The 23,318-nt window shown below is 39.4% G+C and overlaps 1 protein-coding gene across 1 annotated transcript in view; it reads right to left on the bottom strand.

Moving 5' to 3' along the window:
- Positions 1 to 1,694: 1,694 nt before the first annotated feature.
- The window catches only part of LOC373215 (scavenger receptor cysteine-rich protein), a 60,915-nt gene continuing 39,291 nt past the window's right edge, over positions 1,695 to 23,318 (bottom strand). Inside the window, exons 21-36 of the mRNA XM_030999845.1 lie at positions 22,209 to 22,526; positions 20,976 to 21,293; positions 20,328 to 20,464; positions 15,095 to 15,296; positions 13,936 to 14,265; positions 13,375 to 13,499; positions 12,617 to 12,818; positions 11,699 to 12,022; positions 10,658 to 10,981; positions 9,274 to 9,570; positions 7,906 to 8,232; positions 6,919 to 7,218; positions 5,880 to 6,068; positions 5,105 to 5,296; positions 4,484 to 4,595; positions 1,695 to 3,823 (exon numbers count right to left, since the gene is read on the bottom strand). Coding sequence (XP_030855705.1) covers positions 3,610 to 3,823; positions 4,484 to 4,595; positions 5,105 to 5,296; positions 5,880 to 6,068; positions 6,919 to 7,218; positions 7,906 to 8,232; positions 9,274 to 9,570; positions 10,658 to 10,981; positions 11,699 to 12,022; positions 12,617 to 12,818; positions 13,375 to 13,499; positions 13,936 to 14,265; positions 15,095 to 15,296; positions 20,328 to 20,464; positions 20,976 to 21,293; positions 22,209 to 22,526 — 3,911 coding nt within the window. The 3' untranslated portion in view covers positions 1,695 to 3,609. The remainder of the gene's footprint in view (positions 3,824 to 4,483; positions 4,596 to 5,104; positions 5,297 to 5,879; positions 6,069 to 6,918; positions 7,219 to 7,905; positions 8,233 to 9,273; positions 9,571 to 10,657; positions 10,982 to 11,698; positions 12,023 to 12,616; positions 12,819 to 13,374; positions 13,500 to 13,935; positions 14,266 to 15,094; positions 15,297 to 20,327; positions 20,465 to 20,975; positions 21,294 to 22,208; positions 22,527 to 23,318) is intronic.

The raw sequence follows: 23,318 nt of genomic DNA, 5'->3' as shown, positions 1-23,318 counted from the left end.
GGAAATCAACAATACACTGTATTCGTGCCTGACCTCAAGCAATACTAGTACTTGTATTGCAGAAATGTGAGGATATTTGGGTGGCATAGGCCAACACTTAAGTTCCTGCTTTAATAATAATAATAATAATAGTGGGTTCTTGTAAAGCGCTCATATCTGTCAGACTTGAAAATCCTGAGGCTCCGCAATTATAACCTTCGCTTTAGCATGGCTGCCATTACGGCTCTCTAGCATTTCACAGAATTAATTCCTGCCAGGTACCCATTTACATCACCTGGGATGAGTGTGGCAAATGTAGATTAATGTCTTGCCAAACGTCAGCTTCTACATGTACATGACTTGGTGCTTTTCAGTATTTGTAGTGACGGTGTATCAGGAAGCCTTTAAGATAATTTTTGAACTTTTTGCTGCTTTTTGACAATCCGTCGTAAGCATGTATCAGGATTTTTTTTGTCTACAGCGTAGAATAAAGGAAAGAGGAACAACCCATGCAAATGGAATGGAAAATGGGTATAATTATGGGAAGAAAGAGTTACCAGTAGACAAAGTTTTTCTGAAGATAAAGAAAGACTACTGTAACTAAAGCCAACATTTCTGTACATATTCATATGACAGACAGTTGGTTTTAAACAGGATTATAATTCTCTCATTTTCTATTTCCAGAAGTATTATTATGAAGACTGCTGTATTCATGGTGAACGTTTTTTATTTTTTCCCTGATTTGGTTTATGAACCAAGAAAATCTTGCAGATTGTGATTTTGTATCATGTTTTTGTTTAAATTATGTCATTAATGAATGATCTACGCAAACATGTAGATTGGAAATGACTTTAAAGGGATGGTGCATCATGATTTTGTAAATGTGTTTGGATTTTTTTTGCCCACATTCTAGCAATACTTAAGCAATTTTTTATGCATGAATTTTTAAGTTCATGCATGAAATGATAATTATACCAAGCAGATCTTAATTGTATATTGATCATCAAAATACTTTTTTTCCCCTCCAAATTGTGGACCTAGCTTTAGTAAAACCAAGTACAATGTGAAGAACAAAACCTCATCAACTTTGGGTGATCTAATATTCATATTCCGTGATTTCATTTTACTTTAGTTACATATTGTGTTTATTCAAATATTCAGGACTACTATGAGACTCTTTCTTAATCAAGGCATGAGAATTATAACTCTCAATTCCTCTTTTTAAACAAAATCAACAACTCATTGTTTGGAGAAAAAAAGTCATAAATCCTTCCCTGTAAAAAGCAGTTTTTTTTTAAAGACTGGCATTTTGTTTAAACGAGCTAATACATTGATTAATTTTTTATTCAAATACAACTTTGCTACGTAAAGGGCAATTTTATATTTCTATTGCAATTCAAATGTCTACATTTTTAATTTGAACAATGAAATGCTATACTTATTTAAGAATTCTAAAAAAAAGTTTATACGTTATTTTGTAAAACATTATTTATAATGAAAGAATGTGAATAAATTGTATTTATTGCTATCAGTTTTGACAAAATCCTGTGATTCTGATACATGTTTATTTGCTTCTTCTAAAGAACTAGATATTGTATGAGAGACCGACTATCGTCAGCTCTCAAATGGCTAGAAAAATAAAAATCAAGGATTTTGTATTGAAATTATCGTCATTCAAATCACTTCAAACAGAACAAAACAGCGTCACTACATTCTAGGAAAGTTAAAAGAGGAAATTTATTTTCAGTCACCACTTTACAAATTGGAAGACCATTTTTTTTTTTTAAATCTTATATTTATAATCTAGCTGTCACATTATCCACATATCCTTGTCAAACATAGATGTACAGTTGTTTTTAATTCTGATGTGGATGGAAAAATATCTAATACATAACAAATTCTATACAGAGAAAAGCTGACAAAAATAGTACCAACGTAAAACGTAATTCAATAACAATTTGGAATGTATAATAAGGAATGTCTTTTCCCCAGCTACATACAAACAAGAACACCAGTACTTTGGCTCACTTTGTTGGCCTCCTTGCAGTCTTATACTGAGACAATCGGCCCATTAAAGACCGTCACCACTACTGGGCCAGAAGGGATTAGACCACACAGAGAGCCATTGAGGTCACTGTGACAGGTGGCTATCTCATTAACTCAGCTCTCATTTAACATAAGAAAAAGAGGATCATGGGGGACCAACAGGCACCGATTGGGGAAGTTTTCTTTATAGAGGGAGCAAGTAGCTACAAGTATGGCAGTGTGCCTTTAAGTATTAAGTATATGGGAATAGGAAAATTCAGTACTCAACAGGTTAACTTTGACTTTGGTCCTGATTGATGCAAAGCCTAAATTCCAAAGTGTACCAATCACCTTTAAATATCGGTAAAATACAATTTGTCTGGAATCTATCAAATCAACCTCGAAACAATTTACCTGGCATTCTGTAGGTAAGCATTCAAGGAGTATGAAGTATACAAAAGATAACATGAGACCCTGCGTATAGCGCTTGCATGGAACCCAAGTTGGACCTATTCTGTAAGAGTGCGTGCACATGCATTAACTAGTCTTCTCAACAAGCATTTTACTGATTTAGAATGTACTTAATTGCAATATCTCTTTGAAGAAGTAATGTTTCAAGCTGATATTTCGAATATGCCATTATAGCCAAATGGAACCCCTTACATCAAAAGAAAAACATGTTTTTTTGATTGGTACATTTTAAATATTCTCTTCAGAACTTTTAGATGAAAGACGCTAGCTTATAAAGTCCTTCCGGCATTCTTACAGCATCCTACCATGACAGTGAAATTGATCAATAACTATAACTAAATTTATTCTGCAAAAAAGATTCTGTCAGATACAGCACTAATATATACATATCTATACATCTTCTTGTAAAATTGTACTTTTTTTTTCCTTGTATACTGACAGATTTTACTTCAATAAGCTATCCTCTTTTTCAATACACTTGAGCTCCTATCTCTTTTAAAACTCACTTTCAAAATCTTAATTTTGATCTTCTAAACTCTTTAACTGTCAGAAATTTTGCAACATCAAACACAGCTATTGCAGAACTTCTGAGTAATGAGAGCTTGAAGCAATACCCAGTATCGCTGTCACATTTACATATTATTCTAGCAAATCCAGTGCTATTTTCATACATGTATATAGAATCACTGAAGATACGTCCAATTAACCCTTACTACAAACATACAATCATGACCAACAAAACCTGGAATTTCAAATCAAAATGAATCGTAACAAGATTTATGGAAGATTGATTACTCTGTGTAACTTCATCATTTCAACAATCATTATTCCTGTTAAAGTCTATCAGTCAAGTCTACAGCCTTGTATGTGAACTAAGACAAACTATTAAAGTAACCAGGCATAAACTTCTTCATCATCATCATTTTTACCACTATCTAGTACAAAGAAAGTTCACCAAATATTCCACTCCCCTCTTTAACTCTTTATCTGCTTTTGTTGACTAATGAAACATAAAGACGACTGCCATAGTCAACTTTTTTGTCACATGTATGATGTGTATGTACAACATACTTCAAAACAATGTAGCAGTCCGTTGCAGATAAAGAGTCGATATCCTACACCTGAAAGTAACTATTACGTAATGAGGGGTTTGACGTCACTGAAAGACTGCATCTCGGCCGGTGAAGGCGGGGGAAGCCCGGTGGCCTCCGAGCCCCCTTGGATGGGAGGGTCGTCACCAGAAGGGTCATAGCTGGGATTGGCATAGTTGACGTTGGAGAACTTGCTGTTGACGTTCTCCATGTCGATTCCCTGCGGCTGCAAGGCCAGGAGTCGCCGACGTCGATGTCTGTAGAACAACAATGGATGAATATGGTTGCCTTTATGTTACTTTTTAACCTGTACTACAAAAAGGAATGGATTTGAATTTTGTAGATATTCTGTTCTAGTCTTTCTGCTCAAGCTTAAGGTCTAAAAAAAAAAATGTTGTACTGCCCTTTAGGTGCCAAAACATAGGTCGGTCGGTCGGTCAGAATTTTTTTTGCTTTTTTTGTTTTTGGTTTTACTCCCTCTTTGGGCTGTTATTTCTAAGTAAAAATGTTAAAAGCCGACCATAGATTTCAATATTTTTGGGTCGGTCGCAAAGGGTATTACAACATCTTTTTTTTTTAGGCCTTATGTGTAATTTCAGTATGCTAGGCCGAAATACGATGCAATATCAACACTCGAAAGGTAACACTTCGCACCAATGGTTTGATTAAAATCATAGCATCAAGATTCAAAAGTCCCTTTACATAACTATTTCACAACAAAATCATCCAATAATTCAACATATAGATGATTACACTATACCGTGCCATGTAACTCCCAATCTAGAATGTACAAAATTATTCACCATATTTTCAAGATTTTTTTTTGCTCCAACTTCCATTTTTCAATTATTTATGTACCGGTATTCACTCTATGTTGCTTAGCAAGGTTGCAGCTGTTCAGAATTTGAGATACTCACCTTTGAATTAAAACGACGGCCACGATTATGATAACGACGATGATTATTGCAAGTAAGATACAGATGAGAAGAATGATGTTGAAACTCCTTGGTCTTGAACCTGCTCTTGTACCTTCAACACAACAAAAACAATCAAAGATAATCAGAATCCTTTGTATGTAATAACTGGCAATCTTGCCCTAGAATGTAGATTTTCCACTATGATTTTGGCCTTGAAAATATACATATTTTTCATTGTAAAAGAAAAATGGTTGCATGCATTGTCCCCACCCCCCCCCCCCCCTGCTCACTTCCTGGGCTGTTCCTTCCCACCCCTCCTGCTCTCCCTCCCATTCCTCCTTCTCCCTCTTTCCCTCCTCCCTCCCCTACTCTCCCTCCCTCCCCCTCTAATCTCTCTCCCCCCCCCCCCCCCTCTCTCTCTCTCTCTCTCTCTCCTCTCTCTCTCCTCTCTCTCTCCCTCTCTATCCCTCTCTCTCCCTCTCTCTCTCCACCTCCCTCCCTCCCCCTCAAATCTCTCCCCTCTCTATCCCTCTCTATCCCTCTCTCTCTCTCTCTCTCTCTCTCTACACTGGTGTACCCAATACAACCACCACCTCCAATATGATCCCTATATGCACTGACCTGCTGTCCGAGCACAATCTACGTCCCTCATGAACCAGGAGCCATCCTCCAAACATTTCCAAAGAACCACCGTCTCCGACACGGGTCTATTATCATCACAGTATACCATGATGGTCTCGGTGGGTTTGAAAAGGGTTTTAGCTGTGTTGAAGATAGCCCCTGAGGGCGGGCTGGGCAAAGGACACATTTGTCCTAGAAACGAAAAAAACAGGAAAGAAATATTGAAATAGTTTGAAGTTGACATAAAAGAGTAGGACTGAATGAATACCCTTTTTTCTTCTAAAATGGCTTTGCTTTTACATTTCATTTGATTGAACAGTTCTAATGAAGACTTTCCTACGGATCATGCAGTACTTTACCTCCATTGCTGTTAATGTCATTTTCACCATAATCAGCAACATTTTCATTTTCATCCATGTACATGTAGGCAATATTTTAAAGAAATTGTTTTGTTTTTTTAATATTTATACATCTTGATTCTACATGCATGGAGTCTTGAGGCTCGTTAGATGGTCACATTAAATTCAATCGGCATTTCAAACAATTCACATGCAAGAGTTCATGAACATTTAAGAGACTACATGTATGTTGTCAGTTTGGAAAATTCCTCCTTCCTTCCCTCCTTCCCTCTCAACCCTTCAACTTTGAGCTTGTTTATCTGGCCACATTTAATTCAAGCAGCAAATTGAACAATGAAGCAACATGCAAGTGACGTTCATGAATATGTCAGAAAAACTAAATATAACCAGAGGCAACAGCACATTTGTCAACTTACTATCTATCACAGCGGGAGGAAGACATTTGATTGGTGGTCCTTCCCAATGTCCTCCGGGCCCACAGATAAGGGTGATAGATGCTGAGCCATCGATGCAGCTGATATCCAGCCCCTCCCCTTGCGCGTAGTTCACCTGCGTCACGCTGATGTAGGACCAGCGAGATATGTGAGGAAGATCGCACTTCAAGTCTGTCCAAAGATAATTAACAATCATGGTACTTACAGGTGTATATCTGGAAATTTGTTGATTTCATCCATATAAATTGTATTTGTTATCTACATCTGGAATGTGCTATCTACATTCTGTGAATGTGCTATCTACATTCTGTGAATGTGCTATCTACATCTGAAATGTGCTATCTACATTATGTAAATGTGTTTAATATCTACATCTGGAATGTGCTATCTACATTCTGTGAATGTTTTATCCACTAGTATTAAGTCTGTTTCTTCGATGCTAGTTTATCTTGCTCACACAGACGTTGATATTAAGTCTGTTCAAAGATGAGAAACAAATGTCATTTCACATATTACAATCAAACCTGGTTTTGTGACCACCTGTCTACAAAGATCACATGTTTTGTTTCCCTTGAAAATGGTTTCTCATTGAAACATGAACTAAAGGGGGCCTGTCTACAAATACCACCTGTCTGCAAAGACCACTTTTTGTGCTTCCCTTGGGCAGTTGCTATATACAGCAGGTTTGACTGTATTAGTATTAATTTGGAGGAAATATTTGCTTTCACAGAGAGAGGGGAAATGCATGGAAATGGGTGGGACCCCACATGATATACTCACTGAAGATGAATTTCTATTTAAGCGGGACTGTATAACTTGTATCTACTTGCGCCCTCTATATAGCAAACAATGCCTAAGCGAAACCCGTTGATCCCCCATGATCCCCTTTTTTGTATGTTAATTGAGAGCTGATTTGATGAGATAACCACCTGCCAGTGACCATGCAGAGAGGTCTAATCCCTCCTGGCCAAACTAGTGCAGATAGGTTTTAAGACAGATAAATCTACTGAAAGCTACTGACCTAATTCCCAGCATTCAACGCCTGCATCCTCGGCATGGGTGCAATCGTGAATCTTGTTGTGAGGGCAGTTAAACAGCGATGTCTCATTGCCAAGGCAACCAACCTCATCCAGGTAGATGGTGCTGTAGGTCTGACGCATTCCTGACGTGTCGATGACCCTGCGGGCCGGGCCAAAGCCCAGCATCCGGCAGACGACCTTGGCATCTTGGATGTCCCAATTGTCGTCACAGACGGTGCCCCACCCCCCTCTGTACACCTCCACGCGACCGTTGTAAGGGCTGCTCCCACTAACCAGACGAACTGACATAGAGTGGATGAATAGAGATATATTAGGTTCATTTAGTATTTTCCTCATGGATACTTATTAGGCTCCTCTCCAATAATTGCAGTAAGCTGAAAACTCAGGATTTTTATTGTACTTCATTTCTCAGCTTTCTACATCAGTATAAATGCAACATACAACTTTACACTAGCTGTACAAATGACTGTTTTGTTGCTGTTTCATAGTCATTCCTAAACAGTTATAATAAATTGTGCTTGCCATTTTAAAGCACATAACAGCAGGTAGAACAAAATTAAAACGTCTACAAATACTTCATATCATATATCAGGTGATATTTAGCATAGTAGTACAATATGTACGAGTAGGCATTTAATTATTAATATAGACGGATAATGTTTTAAAGCGGGAAGGCACTACTTGTATCTACGTGCGCCCTCTATATAGCCAACAATGCCTTAGCGGTACCCATTGGTCCCCCATGAACCCCTTGTTTTTATGCTAATTTGGAGCTGATTTGATGAGATAACTACCTGCCAGTGACCACACAGGAAGGTCTGATCCCTCCTGGCCAAACTAATGCAGATAGGCTTTAAATACTTTTTCTCTATAGGTGGGAGGTCAATAATATTTTCAGGAAGTGACTAATATTAATCTTACTGCTCATAAAAAAATGGCTACTCCAAGATTTCAACAATTAAACTCACTTGGAGGAGAGCAGATGATGCCAGCATCGTTCTTATGGCTGCAGTTGTGGACCTCCACCCCACTGCTAGGGCAAAGGGCTATGTTAGCCTCCAAGCCTGTACATCCAACATTGTCCAGGTAAATTGGACCCGTCCCAGTCCCATAGCGTGACGTCCCCTGGATGGCCGAAGTCGCCGTGGCGTAGCCCAGCTGCCGACAGATCACGTTGGCGTCCGTCTTGTCCCAGCTGTTGGAGCAGATCGTACCCCAGTTGCCACCCAGGCCGATCTCCACACGACCCTCGTAGGGGTTAGCCCCGCCCACCAGCCTGATCTCCGTCCCCTCCTCTGTATATTTAATCATATTTGATTTGAAATATCACTTGATTTTGTTCATTTTCAATAGATATCTTTAAGATGTTAAATTCGTTTATAAAGACCCAATAACTTACAAAACATACACACACACATAAAAAAAAGAGGTAAATCCATTAGAAATATTTCTAGTATGTTTTTCAGGAATTTATAGGATTGATTTAAAATCAACAAATAGTACTTCAATTTCACTTGAGGTGTTACATGCTCCCTTTAAAATGGTCTACAGCAAGAAATTGTCCACCCTCCTCAATGAATGAGACGTACATTGCAGCTACCTGGTTTTTTCAGCACCTTAGGATAGATTGATCAACTACTATGGGTAACTCTTTTTTTTTAATTTTTACTTGAGGTATAAATGTTACCATTTATTACCAGAAAATTGACACTGTAACTGATACAAAAGATGAACATTGCAGACAAGGTAGATGTGCCGTGGTCTAGATCAGAGGCGATGTGGTTGAGTAGATATATCACCGGACTATGGATCACGAGATTCAGGGTTCAAGTCCAGTCCAGCTAGGGCACCAATGTCCTGTGGCATGACATTGATCTACACTTGCCACTCTCCACCCAGGTTTAGTAAATGGGTATCTGATAGGAATTTATTTCTTGAATGTTTTTAGCACTTTAACTAGGCTTACGCTAGGGTGATGATTTTACTTTGTAGTTTCCTTGATAGATACATGTGCAATATACATGTAGCTATTAATAATAACAATAATAATTTGGTGGCTTCTTTATAGCGCACATGTCCTTCAGTTTGTGACGCTCCTGGCGCTGCCCAAATTATTACCCTAGCTTAAGCAAGGCGCTCTAGCATTTCAAGGAACTAATTCCTAATTAACATCACATGGGTTGAGTGTGGCACATGTAGATCAATGTATTGCCAAAGGACATTAATGCCGTGGCGGGACTCAAACCGCAGACCTTTTGATCAACAGTCCGGTGACATACTCACTCGACCCCGACATAACACCTTACTGTTATTATTATTATTATTATAAGACCTACCTGGTAAAGAGCACACAGCCCCTGCATAACCAGTCGTGCAGTTATCGATAGCCTCCATGAAGCAGATTCCAAGGGATCTCTCGTAGCCCCCGCACGACGGCCGATGGTAGTACAGTCCTTCGGGCACCCCAAACATATGTCCGGTGGGCGCCTGGCCCACTAGGCCGAGCTTCAGCTGGCTGCAGACAACCCGGGCGTTGGACAGGGACCAGCCGTCTCCGCAGAAGCCCTTCCATTGGTTGTTGACTCGGATCTCGACACGCCCTTTGTAGATATTGCTGCCACCCACCAGCCTCACTGTCAATGTAGTGAAAGGGAAAACAGAAAATTCAGGCACGATGCTTGTTGTTGATATTGGTTTGCCCGTCTGCACTAGTTTGGCCAGAGGGGATTAGACCTCCCTGCATGGTCACTGGCAGGTGGTTATCTCATCAAATCAGTTCTCAATTAACATACGAAAAAGGGGATCATGGGGGACCAACAGGCACCGATTAGGCATTGTTTGCTTTATAGAGGGTGCAAGTAGCTATAAGTAGTGCAGTGGGGCTTTAAAGGCGCTTGTCATTCAATGTTGACTATTTATGCCTTCATTTCAAAAAATTAAAATATCTATCTTTGTATTTATAATCTGGTTCACCAGTCCTTCTCAGGTCTTCTCTCGCGAAAAAATACCTCTTTCTCACTTTCTTCTCTGTCCCCTTTAAAACCCAACAGTCCTTTGCAAGACTACCTTCGATCATGGTGAAACCGCAAAGTAATGGATGACATAAATACTGTATTTAAAATATCACATATTAAACTACCTTCCTGTCAGATAGAGTTTTTCATAATCATTTCTACAGTATTTGACAAACAATCACACTCACACATAGCAACTAAAAACAAGACAAATGGGACTGCATGATTTAACTTCTAGAGAGTCTTTATATTTTAATATTTCTCTTCAATTTTGTGATTTTGTAAACACTATCATGGTTATTCCTATTTTTAGCACTCCTCAATAATCAATATTCTAACATATTCTAAATAGTGTAAATAGTTCCCTACAAAACTTTAGGAATTTTATTTGTCATATATTATATATTTGAAAGATGTTGTAACAATTCAAGCTTTATGTGCTTATGTTTCATCACCTTTGTGTGTTCATTCTTTAAACTGTATAATAGTTGCAACTTGTCTTTGATAAAACATTGTTATATTCTTTTTCACATGAAGTCAATTCAAATGGATTGTAAAATTGAAAATGATTTGGTATATTATATTCTTTTTCATGTGATGTTAACTTCAATGAATTGTGAAATTGGAACATGCATAAATAAATTAATTAATAAATAAATAAATAAATAAATAAATGTTATTATCAAAAACAAGTCAGCTAGGTTACCTTCTGGAGTGCAGCTGGCTCCGGCGTCCTCACGATGGGTGCAGGTGACCTCTGAAGTGGACCTTGGGCAATCCAAGATGTCTGTCTCGTTACCAGTACATTGGACGTCATCAAGATGTATGGGACCGAAGCCCCGCCCAAACTGGGCGTAACGGGGTGCGTCCGTAGCCCCTATGTAGCCGAGCTGGCGACAGAAGACATCAGCATCGGAGGTATCCCATAGGTCGTCACAGATCGTACCCCAACTGTTGTCCATGAATACCTCGGTACGCCCCTTGAAGGGGGTAGCACCGCCTACTAAACGCACGTGCTGCTCTGGTGCAGCTGAAATGGATGATAAATAAGAAAGATTCTGATCAGTAAAGGTATTCTAATTTGATACATCTTGTACATTCTTTCACACTGCAAAACAATTCAATTGACATCACGTCTCTGAGAATCAACAGGAAGTTATCCAAATAACAATAAGTTTAATTCTCATACCAAACATCCTTTTTGAATCCTCAGTTAACCTTTTACAAAATTTATAAGCACTGCTTTCTATTCTATGAAATCTTTGAGAAAAATACTTTGTGTCCTTTCATAGAATCACATATATATATTTATACTACTATACTACATCATTACATGTATGTGCAGAGAAAATAAATGTCCATAAAGAACCTTTGTTCAATTTTTTCAGTACATTTAAATCAAATTAGCCAATTACAATCACAATGGATTAATGAAAAACCATGAAAATCAGGTAACTTAATTGAAAATGCTGAACAGATCCCCGACACTTTTTGCCGAAAATTGATGTTTTACCAATCTTAATAAAATTTGTCTGGTGATAACATCTCAGTGATCTGAATATTCAACAGTACCCATGTTTTATCTGTAATGTAGGGCCAACCCAGATCAAAATTCAACCCTGTGCAACATACTATACCTAACACTACACCCTAAACCTAAACCAGACATTTGAGGGAAGAAAAAAACTCTGACAATTGTGGCTAGAACAAATATGGGTGCACCTCATCGTCATTAAAACACACTTACTTCTTTGAGTGCAAATCACACTAACATCCCGAGAGTGGTCACAGGACGGGTCATTTCCCATGGTCAAGAGGGCAGCACACTCAAACAGGTAAGCGTTATGGGCGCCGCAGTCCACTCCCGTCAGGTGGACAGGGCCGACGCCGGGTCCGAAACGGGCCCCTCCGAGGTTGGCGGAGGAGTTGTCCATCATGCCGAAGCCAAGGTGGCTGCAGACGGTGTGGCCGTCATTAATGTCCCAGCCCTCCTCACAGATGGTGCCCCACTGTCCCCCTATCATGATCTCAACACGCCCTTCCTGAGGGTGGGAGCCATTGACCAGGCGAACTAGAAAAATCAATATACACACTTACAATCATAATGATGATGATAATGATGATGATAATGATGATGAAAAATAATGGCAACAAAAGAATAGGAAATCAATGATATTTCAGAGCAAGCCTACAAATATTAAAGGCTGTCTGTACTAGTGTGGACAGGAGGGATTAGACCACCCAGCAAGGTCACTGATCTCATCAACTCAGCTCTCAATTAACATAAGAAAAAGAGGATCATGGGGACCAACAGGCACAGATTATAGGCATTGTTTTCTACATAGAGGGAACAAGTAGCCGCAAGTAGTACAGCGGGGCTTTAAAACTTTAGGGTGTTAGGCCTTCTTCCTTTGACTGGTCCTATCAGGATAGGTTGTGGCAATCCTGTGGCATCATCAATACTTCAACGGATACCTGAAAAAGGCAGTTATGGAATCTACATGAACATCTTTTTTTTTAAATTAGAAAAATAGTTCTGTCTTTTTTTTTTAAACAGGACCCAGCTTCAGAAACATGAACTGTGCTATACGTGTGTGTCATTTATATTGCTGTTTTTCAAAAAGCGGTTTTAACGTGTGGAAAAGTCTTGACAGCTAGGGTCTACCTTCTGGCATGCAGATGACGCCAGCATCCTCGGAATGTCCGCAATTGTGGCTTCCGACTCCACGGTTGCTGCATTCCAGGAGGGTTTCTTCGTTTCCAGTACATCCCACATCATCCAGAAGAATGCTGCCTGTCCCACGTCCAAACTGAGCAGAAGAAACATAGTCGACGGCATTGCTATAGCCCAGCTGCCTGCAGACCACCTGTACATGTCAAAAAAGTAGTTTTCTTGTCTAAGTTCTAAGTCAAATTTGTAATCTACATGCATATGTATGTTGTATCTAAAGAGAAGGTTGAGTTCGGGTAAAATTAAAGGCATTCTTTTTTTCTTTTTTTTCTTTTCGTAAAACTCTGAATATGCTTAGTTATAAGTTTATGAACAGTCATGAATGTATGATGAGTGTAATGTTACTATAAATTCCTTCAAGATTACAGAAAACTGGGGGGTGTTTCACAAAGACTGAGATCAACTTTAAATAGGACTTAACTATGGCAGGCCATTCATGCCACTGGTTGCTCTCACCATTGGACTCTCAAGGGACGTCACAAATCTACAGATTTCACATTCGTTATACTTTATTATTGAAGGAAAAAACATTATCTAAAGAACATAATTTCTAAGCTTTTTTCCCACTAATTTTAAATCTGGTTCACAACTTTTTAGGGGCATAAATTGCCTGCCATATTTCTAGTCCAACTCAAAGTCGATTTTAGTCTTTGTGAAACACCCCCCTGGAAAATGGTCCTAAACTGACTGACCTGTGCATCATTCAGGTCCCATCCATCGTCACACACTGTTCCCCACTGATTGTTATGATGAACCTCCACCCGACCTTTAAAAGGACTGTCGGTTCCAACAAGTCGAATGTTTGCCATCGTGTTCACTGTCGAAACAAAGGGAAACAACAAAGTTGCAAACATGTAGTGTAGTGAAAGTCGCTAAAGGTCAGGAAAATGTTCATGTACAATGTGAATTCCGCTCATTGAAATATTAAAAATGGCAACAGAAATAAGCAAATTATAATTTCTGAAGACAAGAAAAATGAAGAAACATGCATGCATGGACACGCATGAATGTACATTTCAAAAACAAAATGCCACAAGAACAACACTGCAATCACATTTGTAAAAGCTCATTTTATCTACATTCAGACATGGACATACATGAAGCTTGCTTTAAATTGTCCTCAACATTGTTCTCTATCAGAACTCAAGAATAATTCAGTTTACTGAAATGGGCAAGGAAGGTTTCCTTTAAATCATAAATAAAAGCAAAATATTGTTGCTTTTTATAATGGACCATGTACACTAAAACCATACCACTGAATCCACAAACGACCCCAGCATCCTCTATGTGATCGCAGTTATGGACGCTCAGTCCTCCGTGACTGCACTCGAAGAGGGTCTCCTCAGACCCGACGCAATTGAGGTTATCCAGGTAGATGGGCGTGGTGCTGGAAGCGGTCCCAAAGCGACCTCCGGCCTCCGTGGCGGCGTTGAATCCCAGCGCCCTGCAGACCACGCCCGCATCGTTGAGATCCCACGAGTCATCGCAGACCGTCCCCCACCTGCCCTCGGTGTAGACCTCGACCCGGCCCTCACTGGGGACGCTCCCGTCCACAAGGCGAACCCAGGTCCCGACAGCCGGACCTATATTCAATTCAATTCAATCAAATTATTTTGCAAAATAAAAATCAAAGTATACAAAGTAACAGTATATTTTAACAATATTTACAAAGATTACATGCTGGGCTTTCCATGAAGGTTGCGAAAACCTGTGGACTTGGATCGCCCATTACAGAATGAAAAACAAACAAAAAGAAAAACAAAATATTATATGGCACAAAGGTACATGTATACGTCACATATAAGTACAATTTCTCTATTAATAAGTCACTGCCTACGTGCACCTCACAGCTACATGTATACTCTCATAGTGACTCAACTATAAAACTTTGCATTACTTTTGTATCACCACTACTTGGAATTACTAAATGAAAGATTTTAAAAATGAGTAGTTGCTAAAAAAAACTTATTCTCATATAATGAGGTAAACAATATCAAGGCATCATAAAATGAGAGAAGCAACGCATTTCACAGTTCACCGAAAGAGGCTTGGTAAATAGGGACTACATGCATACCAGGGGGGCCTAGGGCAGCCTCTCTCCCCTGATCCTTTTTAAAGTTGAGATACATTCGGGGAACAGTTTCCTCTCCTCATTTCGAGGGTTCAGTGACACAAAGACGTAACTCCATATTTTTCCAAAATGAGTACTTGATATCAAAATGTTCAGAAAAATGTAGGCTTTCCAGGAAACACAAAGACTTAACTCCACCCAACACCCCATTGAAGTCAATGGCTAGTGAAACATAGACCTAACTCCTTAAGGCCCAAGTGCTCAGTCACACATAAACCACTTTTTCTAAAAATCGCCAAATTGGAGTTACGTCTTTGTGTCACTGACACCTCGATACGTACCTTCTTCTGAGCACCGTGCTCCTGCATCTTCAGAATGTCCGCAGTTGTGAACCTTGATGCCGTTGTTCAAGCACTGGAGCAACGAGGGCTCCGTGCCCACACAGCGGACATTGTCCAGGATGATTGAACCTGTGCCCTGCGGGTAGACACTACCACTGTGGGCCATCTGGGCGTTAGTGTAACCAAGCTCCCTGCACACAACCTGAAAGAATCGTTCAGATTGATATTTACTCCATAACTTCGCAAAACATTGTCATATTCTCAATTAGTTTAACATACTGGTAAGCTAGCAACAGTTTTTCCTTCTCTGCTGTGAGCAGTGTAGCCCATGATTTAAGTAACAGGGGAGAAATGTTTTGTTTTTATATTTAAGAACGAATATTCAAATTTTGATAAATTACATCTTTTTTCAGACACAATTCCCAAATTTGCTTATTCTTAAATTTGTATGTTCCGCAAGTATTGTTTTACAAACAAAGGCAGCAGAATTAGTAAACCGGTACACAAATCCAAATCAGCAAGAATAGACTGAAATAATTTAAACTCTGCCTTGAAATTCACAGATAATTGCTCTTATGAATAGTGGCACAAATATTGCTGCATTATTCTTTATTCCTACATTTCAACTAAAGGAAAAGACTGGTAAAGACGTTGGCATTAATTTGTCTGTACTTACTTTTCAATATATTAGCATATGACATTTTTAAATAAACTAACTATTAATTTCATCAGAAGAAATACGTAAGATAATAACAAATGTTTCTTAATGCAAGTCATGCTGACAAGTGATCTCTGAATGCCGGTAGTAACAGAGCAAAATTTCTCTCTTGTACAATGCCTTTTTTTTTTTTTTAAACATATTATTGCCAATTTGAGCTGAATCAAAAGCTCTTCGGGATCACTTCTATCAATGAGTTTTTTTAATTTGAGCTAAATCAATGAACCCTCAGGAATCTAATACCCTCATAAGTGTGAATAATTCACCTAGTTATCGACCTGTTACATGACATACCGCTGCATCTTCTCTTCCCCATTCATTGAAAAACAAATTTTAAAATATTACTGTTGCCACTTGGAGCTAATTCATTAAAGGGATAGTTGAGTTCTGTTTTCAGACCGCAAATGCCTTCAAAGTGCATGGTTATTGCTCTTATTCTTATTTATGACATTTCTACTGCCCTTTTAGGACCTAAAATTGCTATGAAGGAAATTTTAGATGCCAAAATGTGTGAAATTTGGCCAATGCCATCATACCATTTCAGATCCACTTTTTAAAAAAAAGCGGTGACCGTTAATCTATAATGATAATACGAGAAGGCTCCGCGGGGGGGCATGACGTCTCCGCCGGCCTTTGTATTCTATTGTTTTTTAATGAGATCGCCGACGCAAGTTGGTGCAGCTATCTCCTCCTGAACCCTCCCCTCGGGGTCCCGGTGCCCGGTGCCATCGTCCGCGGGAGAGTCTACTCTGTGGAATTGGCTATACTCCGCCCGAGGTCCTCCTCCGTGTCGACGTCCAGGGCAAAAACAGACGCGATTTGCATAATGCATGATATGCGTGACGACAGAGATACCTCATGGATATTCAACATTACATCCGTAGACACACGACCGATGACTATCCACTCACATTAAGTTGCGTATTAAATGCACGATATACAGGGTCGGGATTACCCGAGTAAAGCATCTTTCTATAGGATATCCTTTGTAGTAGCTGCACAAGCAACAGAGATACACACGAAGCTTCCCGTCCACGTCCAAACTTAGAGACCTATTTCCATCATTATTGCGCGATTTTTATATAGTTTTCGTGAATGGAGGTATGAAATCAAAGCTTATTTTGTGATTATGACGGTTAATGTATACTACATTTTGCTTATCATTTTCTAAAGGAAAGTTTTCACAAGAAAACCATTGGACTGACAGTTCTGTCGCAAGCTGCCTTCAGTCCTCACACATACAGAACACACAGTGCAGTGTAACACCGGCACCACGCACCGCAGGCGTCCGAGGCCTGCGGCGTCGGTGTTCGAGCTGTCTGGAGTTACGCTAGAGTGTGTGTGAGTTCAGCTGAGCTGAGCTCGAGTCGAAGAGATTCGACACTTTGAAATTGTTATCTGTTGGTTTGCATCGTTATTGCCGCGATTTCAATATAGTTTCGTGAATAGATTTACGAAACCTGAGCTTAGAATTAGTAAAAGTATTACTAATGTCTACGTTTTTAAACGACTGTCTGATTTTCTTGTGAAAATTTTACTTTGAAAAATGATTATCGAAATTCATGGTCAGAAATAATCACAATCTAGGGTCTATTAATTATGTTACAGTTCTTGCATCAAATCAATGCATGAAAACTTTGTTATTGAACTAGAAAAATGTTGTTTTTTTTTAAATAGGCAATAAGACCTATGAAGTATTAAGCCTGAAACCTTCGCCTACTAAACAAATCTCAACAAAGTGTAGGCCTATCCTTTTATGAATTAATGAAAAAGTAGCCCCAGAAAAAAGAGCCCCCGAAAGTTGAAAAAGTAGCCCCCGAAAATTTCCCAAAAATTTGAAATGGAGCCCCCGAAATGAAAAAACTTAATTTTTTGCCTGCGCCCCCCCCCCCCCCCTCTAGAATCCCGCGGATTTCCGCGGGTCCTGAGTTGAGTGTATATATAATATAGGCGTGGGGTCCACGGGTTTCAAGGGGCCATAAACCCCCAAAAGCTCGGGGGTTACGTTCTTCAAAGTTGGGGGGGGGGGGGAGAGATCAGATCAAGGCGAGTTGAGTGTATATACAATATAGGCGTGGGGTCCACGGGTTTCAAGGGGCCATAAACCCCCGAAAGCTTGGGGGGTTTAGGCGTTTAATTAGGGTCAGATGAGCATATTTTTAATACTTTATTTGTGACACTTGCGGGTCACTAATTGGCGTGGGGTCAATACGTAGAGTTGCGTAGTGTTGCGTACCAACTACGCTGGCCTACATTACTCTATGCTGAGGGACGGAAAGAGGTACGCAAGATGAACGAAAACAATTCAACATGTTTAATTTTTTTCGCGTAGTTTCGGCGTAGAAACTTGGCGCAGAAAGTACGTCTTTTTACGCAACACTTCGCTACTTGACTACGCAACAGTACGCTACCCTACGCCAGATCGTCAAAGCAGTAAAAGCTTTCTACACAGTAAGCAACCATAAGCAAACCTGTACGCCAGCCTACGCATAACCTACGCAGGGAATATTTTCCCATTAATACGCAGCCTAATTTCTGCGTAGTCGGTACGCCACACTACGGAACTCTACGCAGTTCCAGTGGCTTATAGAATAACTACAGGTACAGTTGGATCGTTTTTGTTTTTTTATATAAGGCCAAATTAAAAAAAAAACATGTTTAGCGTCCTGTTTTTTCGAAAAATGGGAAGGAGGAGGCCCTTTTTTTTTTTTTTTTTCTTTCAAAATGGCCGCTCCGTACATTTTCCCTGACACTCTGGCTATTTTTCAAGATGGCGGCCGACAATTTTTTTTGTTCTCTTTTAAAATCAGAAATACATTTTAGCAGTGCTTTTCATGTTTTTTTTCTTTCAAAAATAAAAAAATAAAAATGAAAAAAAAAATTAAAAAAAATTAAAATAGGAGGCGGCCCCCAAAAAGGAACCAGGCGGGGACGCTGTTTTTTTTTCTTTCAAAAAAAAAAAAAAAAAAAAAAAAAAATATTAAACAATTCCAAAAAAAAATTTTTTTTAAAAATAACAAAATAACAAAAATTTTAAAACAAATAGGAGGCGGCCCCCAAAAAGGAAGCAGGCGGGGAAGGAGGAGGCCCTTTTTTTTTTTTTTTTTTTCTTTCAAAATGGCCGCTCCGTACATTTTCCCTGACACTCTGGCTATTTTTCAAGATGGCGGCCGACAATTTTTTTTGTTCTCTTTTAAAATCAGAAATACATTTTAGCAGTGCTTTTCATGTTTTTTTTCTTTCAAAAAAAAAATTCAAAAAAAATTCAAAAAAATTTCAAAAAAAAAAAAATAGGAGGCGGCCCCCAAAAAGGAAGCGGGCGGGGACGCTAAACATGTATATTTTTATAATGGCCTGAATGGCAAATAAAGTTCTTGGTGGTTTTAATTTAGGCAGTCTCTATATATCTATTTACACCCCCCCCCCCCCCCCCCCTCTAGAATCCCGCAGATTTCTGCGGGTCCTGCTAGTTAATTAATAATAACAAAACATGGGCCGGCTAGTCGTGCGTAATATAACCAACACAAAAAAGCCAGCAAAGAAAGCCAACATCGGCATTGGCTGAAATACAACGTAAAAGGCGCTATTTCGTTTTTTCAACAGCTTTTTCAAATTATTGAATACGTGTATTTGTGGAGATTATACACAAATATTAGAAATCGTTATATTTATGGATATTTCAGCTGTCTCTGAACCGATTTTGATCAAACAAAGATTATTTTGTCATTCAAATTGTATCTTTTTTCAAATTTGACACTCAGTTTTTCAATATCTCACCAAAAAATTATTTTGTGAAGTGCCCTCTGCAACAGAACTCAACTATCCCTTTAAGCCCTTTAGGAAGCTTTTCACATGTCTAATTGGTTAACAAAGCTTCTAACCTGATATACCCTTGCATCCTTTATTCCCCATTGGTCATCACAGAAATTTTGAAAATATAATTGTTGCCAATTTGAGCTGAATCATCATGTCCTTCTGAAACTAGATATTCTAATAATTGGTTCAAAAAGATCTTCTATTCCCTATTTGTTGTCACATGAAATCTCCATTCATTGTCACACAAATTAACTGTTTTGACCATTTCATCATTTTGAAAATAGTATTGTTGCCAATTTGATCTGATCATCATCATCATGATCTTCAAGAATAGACCAGTTCACGGTTAGCACATGGCTGCAATGACTCTGAATATCCACAGATCTTCAAAACATGAAGAGGTCCCACTTTGTACATTTTGAAATAATCACTCCTACAGCGATGGAGATGCTACATCCTTTAGCCTTTGTTTCCCATTTTCAAAGAATACTTCCACCTGAGTATCATGGAGTGCTCTGCATGTGCATAAATGAATATTGATTACATAACGTATCCAGTATTCCATCTCCATGAATTTCACAATTTATTCTGCAATAACCTTTATCTGCTCATGCTCAGACTGCAACCATGAACTGGCTTATTGGATGTTTCCATATATGTAATTGATTGCAGATTTATCAAAAAGTTGATGTGACATACCCTAGCATCCTCTAATCCCCATTCATCGTCACAGACAGTCCCCCATTCTCCATCCCACAGCACCTCCACACGACCTTCGAGGGGGCTACCCCCATCGACCAGCCGAACGTTGACCTGAGGTGATGAAGTGGCGGGCACTAAAAAGAGAAAACAGAAAATTCCAGAAGTCATAAATGTAGTTCTTTGTGACAGAAAATATCATGATGATATTGATGATATAGTTGTACAACACGTCCTAGCAACAACTGCCTGGGTTCCTTCACTACTAAAATTTACTCCAAATTACGCCTATGGCTGCCCCTGAACACTGCAATAAAACAAATCATAATTTTTGCCCTAACCATGCTTGTTTGACAAAATAAAGCCAAGAGAAAATTCCTCACGAGCAAACGTTGGACACTTACAAATTTAGTTATTTCCCCAGGACACTTAAGGACTGGGACAAACTACCTCAGATCATCGTTGAACTGCCTTCTTTGGAGCAGTTCAAGGTGGCTCTTCAATTTAGTTCCCTTTTGAGGAACTGTACCACATAGAGCTGTATATAACAACTCTATGCTTTACCCTCATCTAGATGCTGAACGGGCGTTGATAAGTATTACCATAGAAGTAGAAGTAGAAGTAGACCAGTAATTTGTCTTTACTCACCGCTACATCTGATGCCTGCATCCTCTCCGTGGTTGCAGTTGTGCACTCCCACCCCGTTGTGGGAACACGACTGAATGGTCAGCTCTGGACCGAGACACGACACGCTGTCCAGGTGGATGGGGCCGGAACCCTGGCCAAACCCTGCTGACTGGACAGCGTCCAAGGCAGGGCCGAACCCAAGCTGAGTGCAGGCCACCGTGGCATCGGCCAGGTCCCAGGAATCGTCGCAGATGGTGCCCCAGATGCCGTTGTAGATGACCTCCACACGTCCCTCATAGTCTGTTGACCCCTCCACAAGCCGTATCAAGGTCGCCGCTTCTGTGGTTGGAGACAGATGCAAGCAACAATGATAATCACACTTTATATTCTGTTCAAATCCTAAAAACAGACAGAGAATTAATGCCAAGATCTAAAGCCAGAACGGCATCAAAATAGCTTTACAAATTTAGGAAACTGCAAATTTCAAGACCAAAAAGCGCCTACTTTAGCTATACTTCGAAGACTTTTTGAATGTGGAATTCATTACCAGTATCATTTATTCAGTAGCCTTAGACCAGCATTTTTTCAACAAGGGTGCCGTGAGACATCTCTAGAGGCTTAGCTATATCAAAAAATTACTTTGGAATAATGTCGATTTCGTGAAAACCAAATATAAGAAACTGCTAGACCATGTGATTTTATGAGGAAATAGCATTCTAATATAATACAGTGTCTTTATTTGTATTATTACGCACCGTACAAATGTGACTATTATTTTAATATTAGTATTAAGAAATGGGATAATTTCAGGCAGTGAAAGTTCCTAAATGGCTTCATATTTGGACAATGAGGTGCCCGAATATCCTTCTATTTCACAGCAACTTGCCCAAATGTATTTATATTCAAAATTATATTATTACTGTGCTTGTTCACTTCACTTTCTTGCAATTTGAGCAACAAGATGCTCAGTCAGTAGAGCGTCCGCCTCACAACCGGAAGGTCGAGGATTCGCACCCCGGCCGCGTCATACCAAAAGACGTTAAAAGACAGGAGTTGATGCTACCTTGTTTGGCGTTCAACAATAAGGGATAGGGCAACGTCGATCTGGCGCTGCTCAGTGGCTGCCGGGCTCAGGATCAATTGGGCAAAAAGAATTTACACTTTTGGTTTAACTTAATAAAATTTGGAGTGGACTTTAAAGATTATTATTATTATTTTTATTATTATTATTATCAATTTAGAGAGTAGACTTACCCTCTTGATTACACACCACTCCAGCATCTTCAACATGAGCACAGTTATGGGTCGATGAGAACCTACACTCAAACAGCGATTGCTCTGTTCCTGTACAAGCAATGTCATCCACATGGATAGGACCGGTTCCAGGACCAAAGCGACTGGATCCGGAAGCTTCCAGTGCGTGGGGATAGCCCAGCTGGCGGCAGGCGACCCTAGCGCTCTGCAGGTTCCAGCTGTCGTCGCAGACGGTGCCCCACGTGCCGTTCATGTAGATCTCAACGCGTCCTTCCAGGGCGTTGGATCCGCCCACTAAACGGATCTCCAAATGTACACCTGTGCAAAATAATGTACATGTAGATAATCATCATGTTGTCATTCCACACACCAACTTCTATCCCACCAATTTCAAAGTATCGTGATGATAAAAACGTGACAACTGAACCACTAGTGGTAGGGGTGGAATACAAGTCAAATGCCAAATGTTGCCTAATTATGATCCACGCAATCAATATAACATGACAAGCTGTGGACCAATCACATCCTTGTATCTGTTTAGATCTATCTAATATTGATGCCTACATGTATGTCTTGCTCCACTACGCAAGCGAGAGAAAGATTGTGTGAATGATTTTTAGGGTCAAATCATACTTGTACATGTGTGTACAAATTTAAATATTTGGCACAAAGGATTCATTGCTTAACTTTAGATAGTACCGTAAATCTCGGTGTATAAGGCGCACCTGTGTATAAGGCGCACCCCTATTTTGAAGACAAAAAAAAGTAGAGAAAAAACAAATTCTGAAAAAAAAAATTCTGTCATTTATAGTTAAAAAAAAAGCATTATTACTAGGTCTAACTTAGTAGTTCACCAGCACTTCAACTGTACCTCTTAATAAAATGAAAGTATTTTCGAACACTGAAATAAGAGCTGATCTGATCTGGTTAACAAAAAGCCAAAAAAGCCAATTAAAAAGCCACACAAAAGCTATTTGGGCTTTTTTGGCTTGTTGTTAACCAGATCAGATTGGCTCTCATTTCAGTGTTTGAAAATACTTTCATTTTATTACGAGGCACAGTTGAAGTGCTTGTCAACTAAGTTAGACCTAGTAACAATGTTGTTTTTAA

Source organism: Strongylocentrotus purpuratus, unplaced genomic scaffold (assembly GCF_000002235.5).
Source record: "Strongylocentrotus purpuratus isolate Spur 01 unplaced genomic scaffold, Spur_5.0 spur5_contig_861, whole genome shotgun sequence".
In the NCBI taxonomy this organism is placed as follows: Eukaryota; Metazoa; Echinodermata; class Echinoidea; order Camarodonta; family Strongylocentrotidae; genus Strongylocentrotus; species Strongylocentrotus purpuratus.
This window is presented reverse-complemented; position numbering and strand designations above follow the sequence as displayed.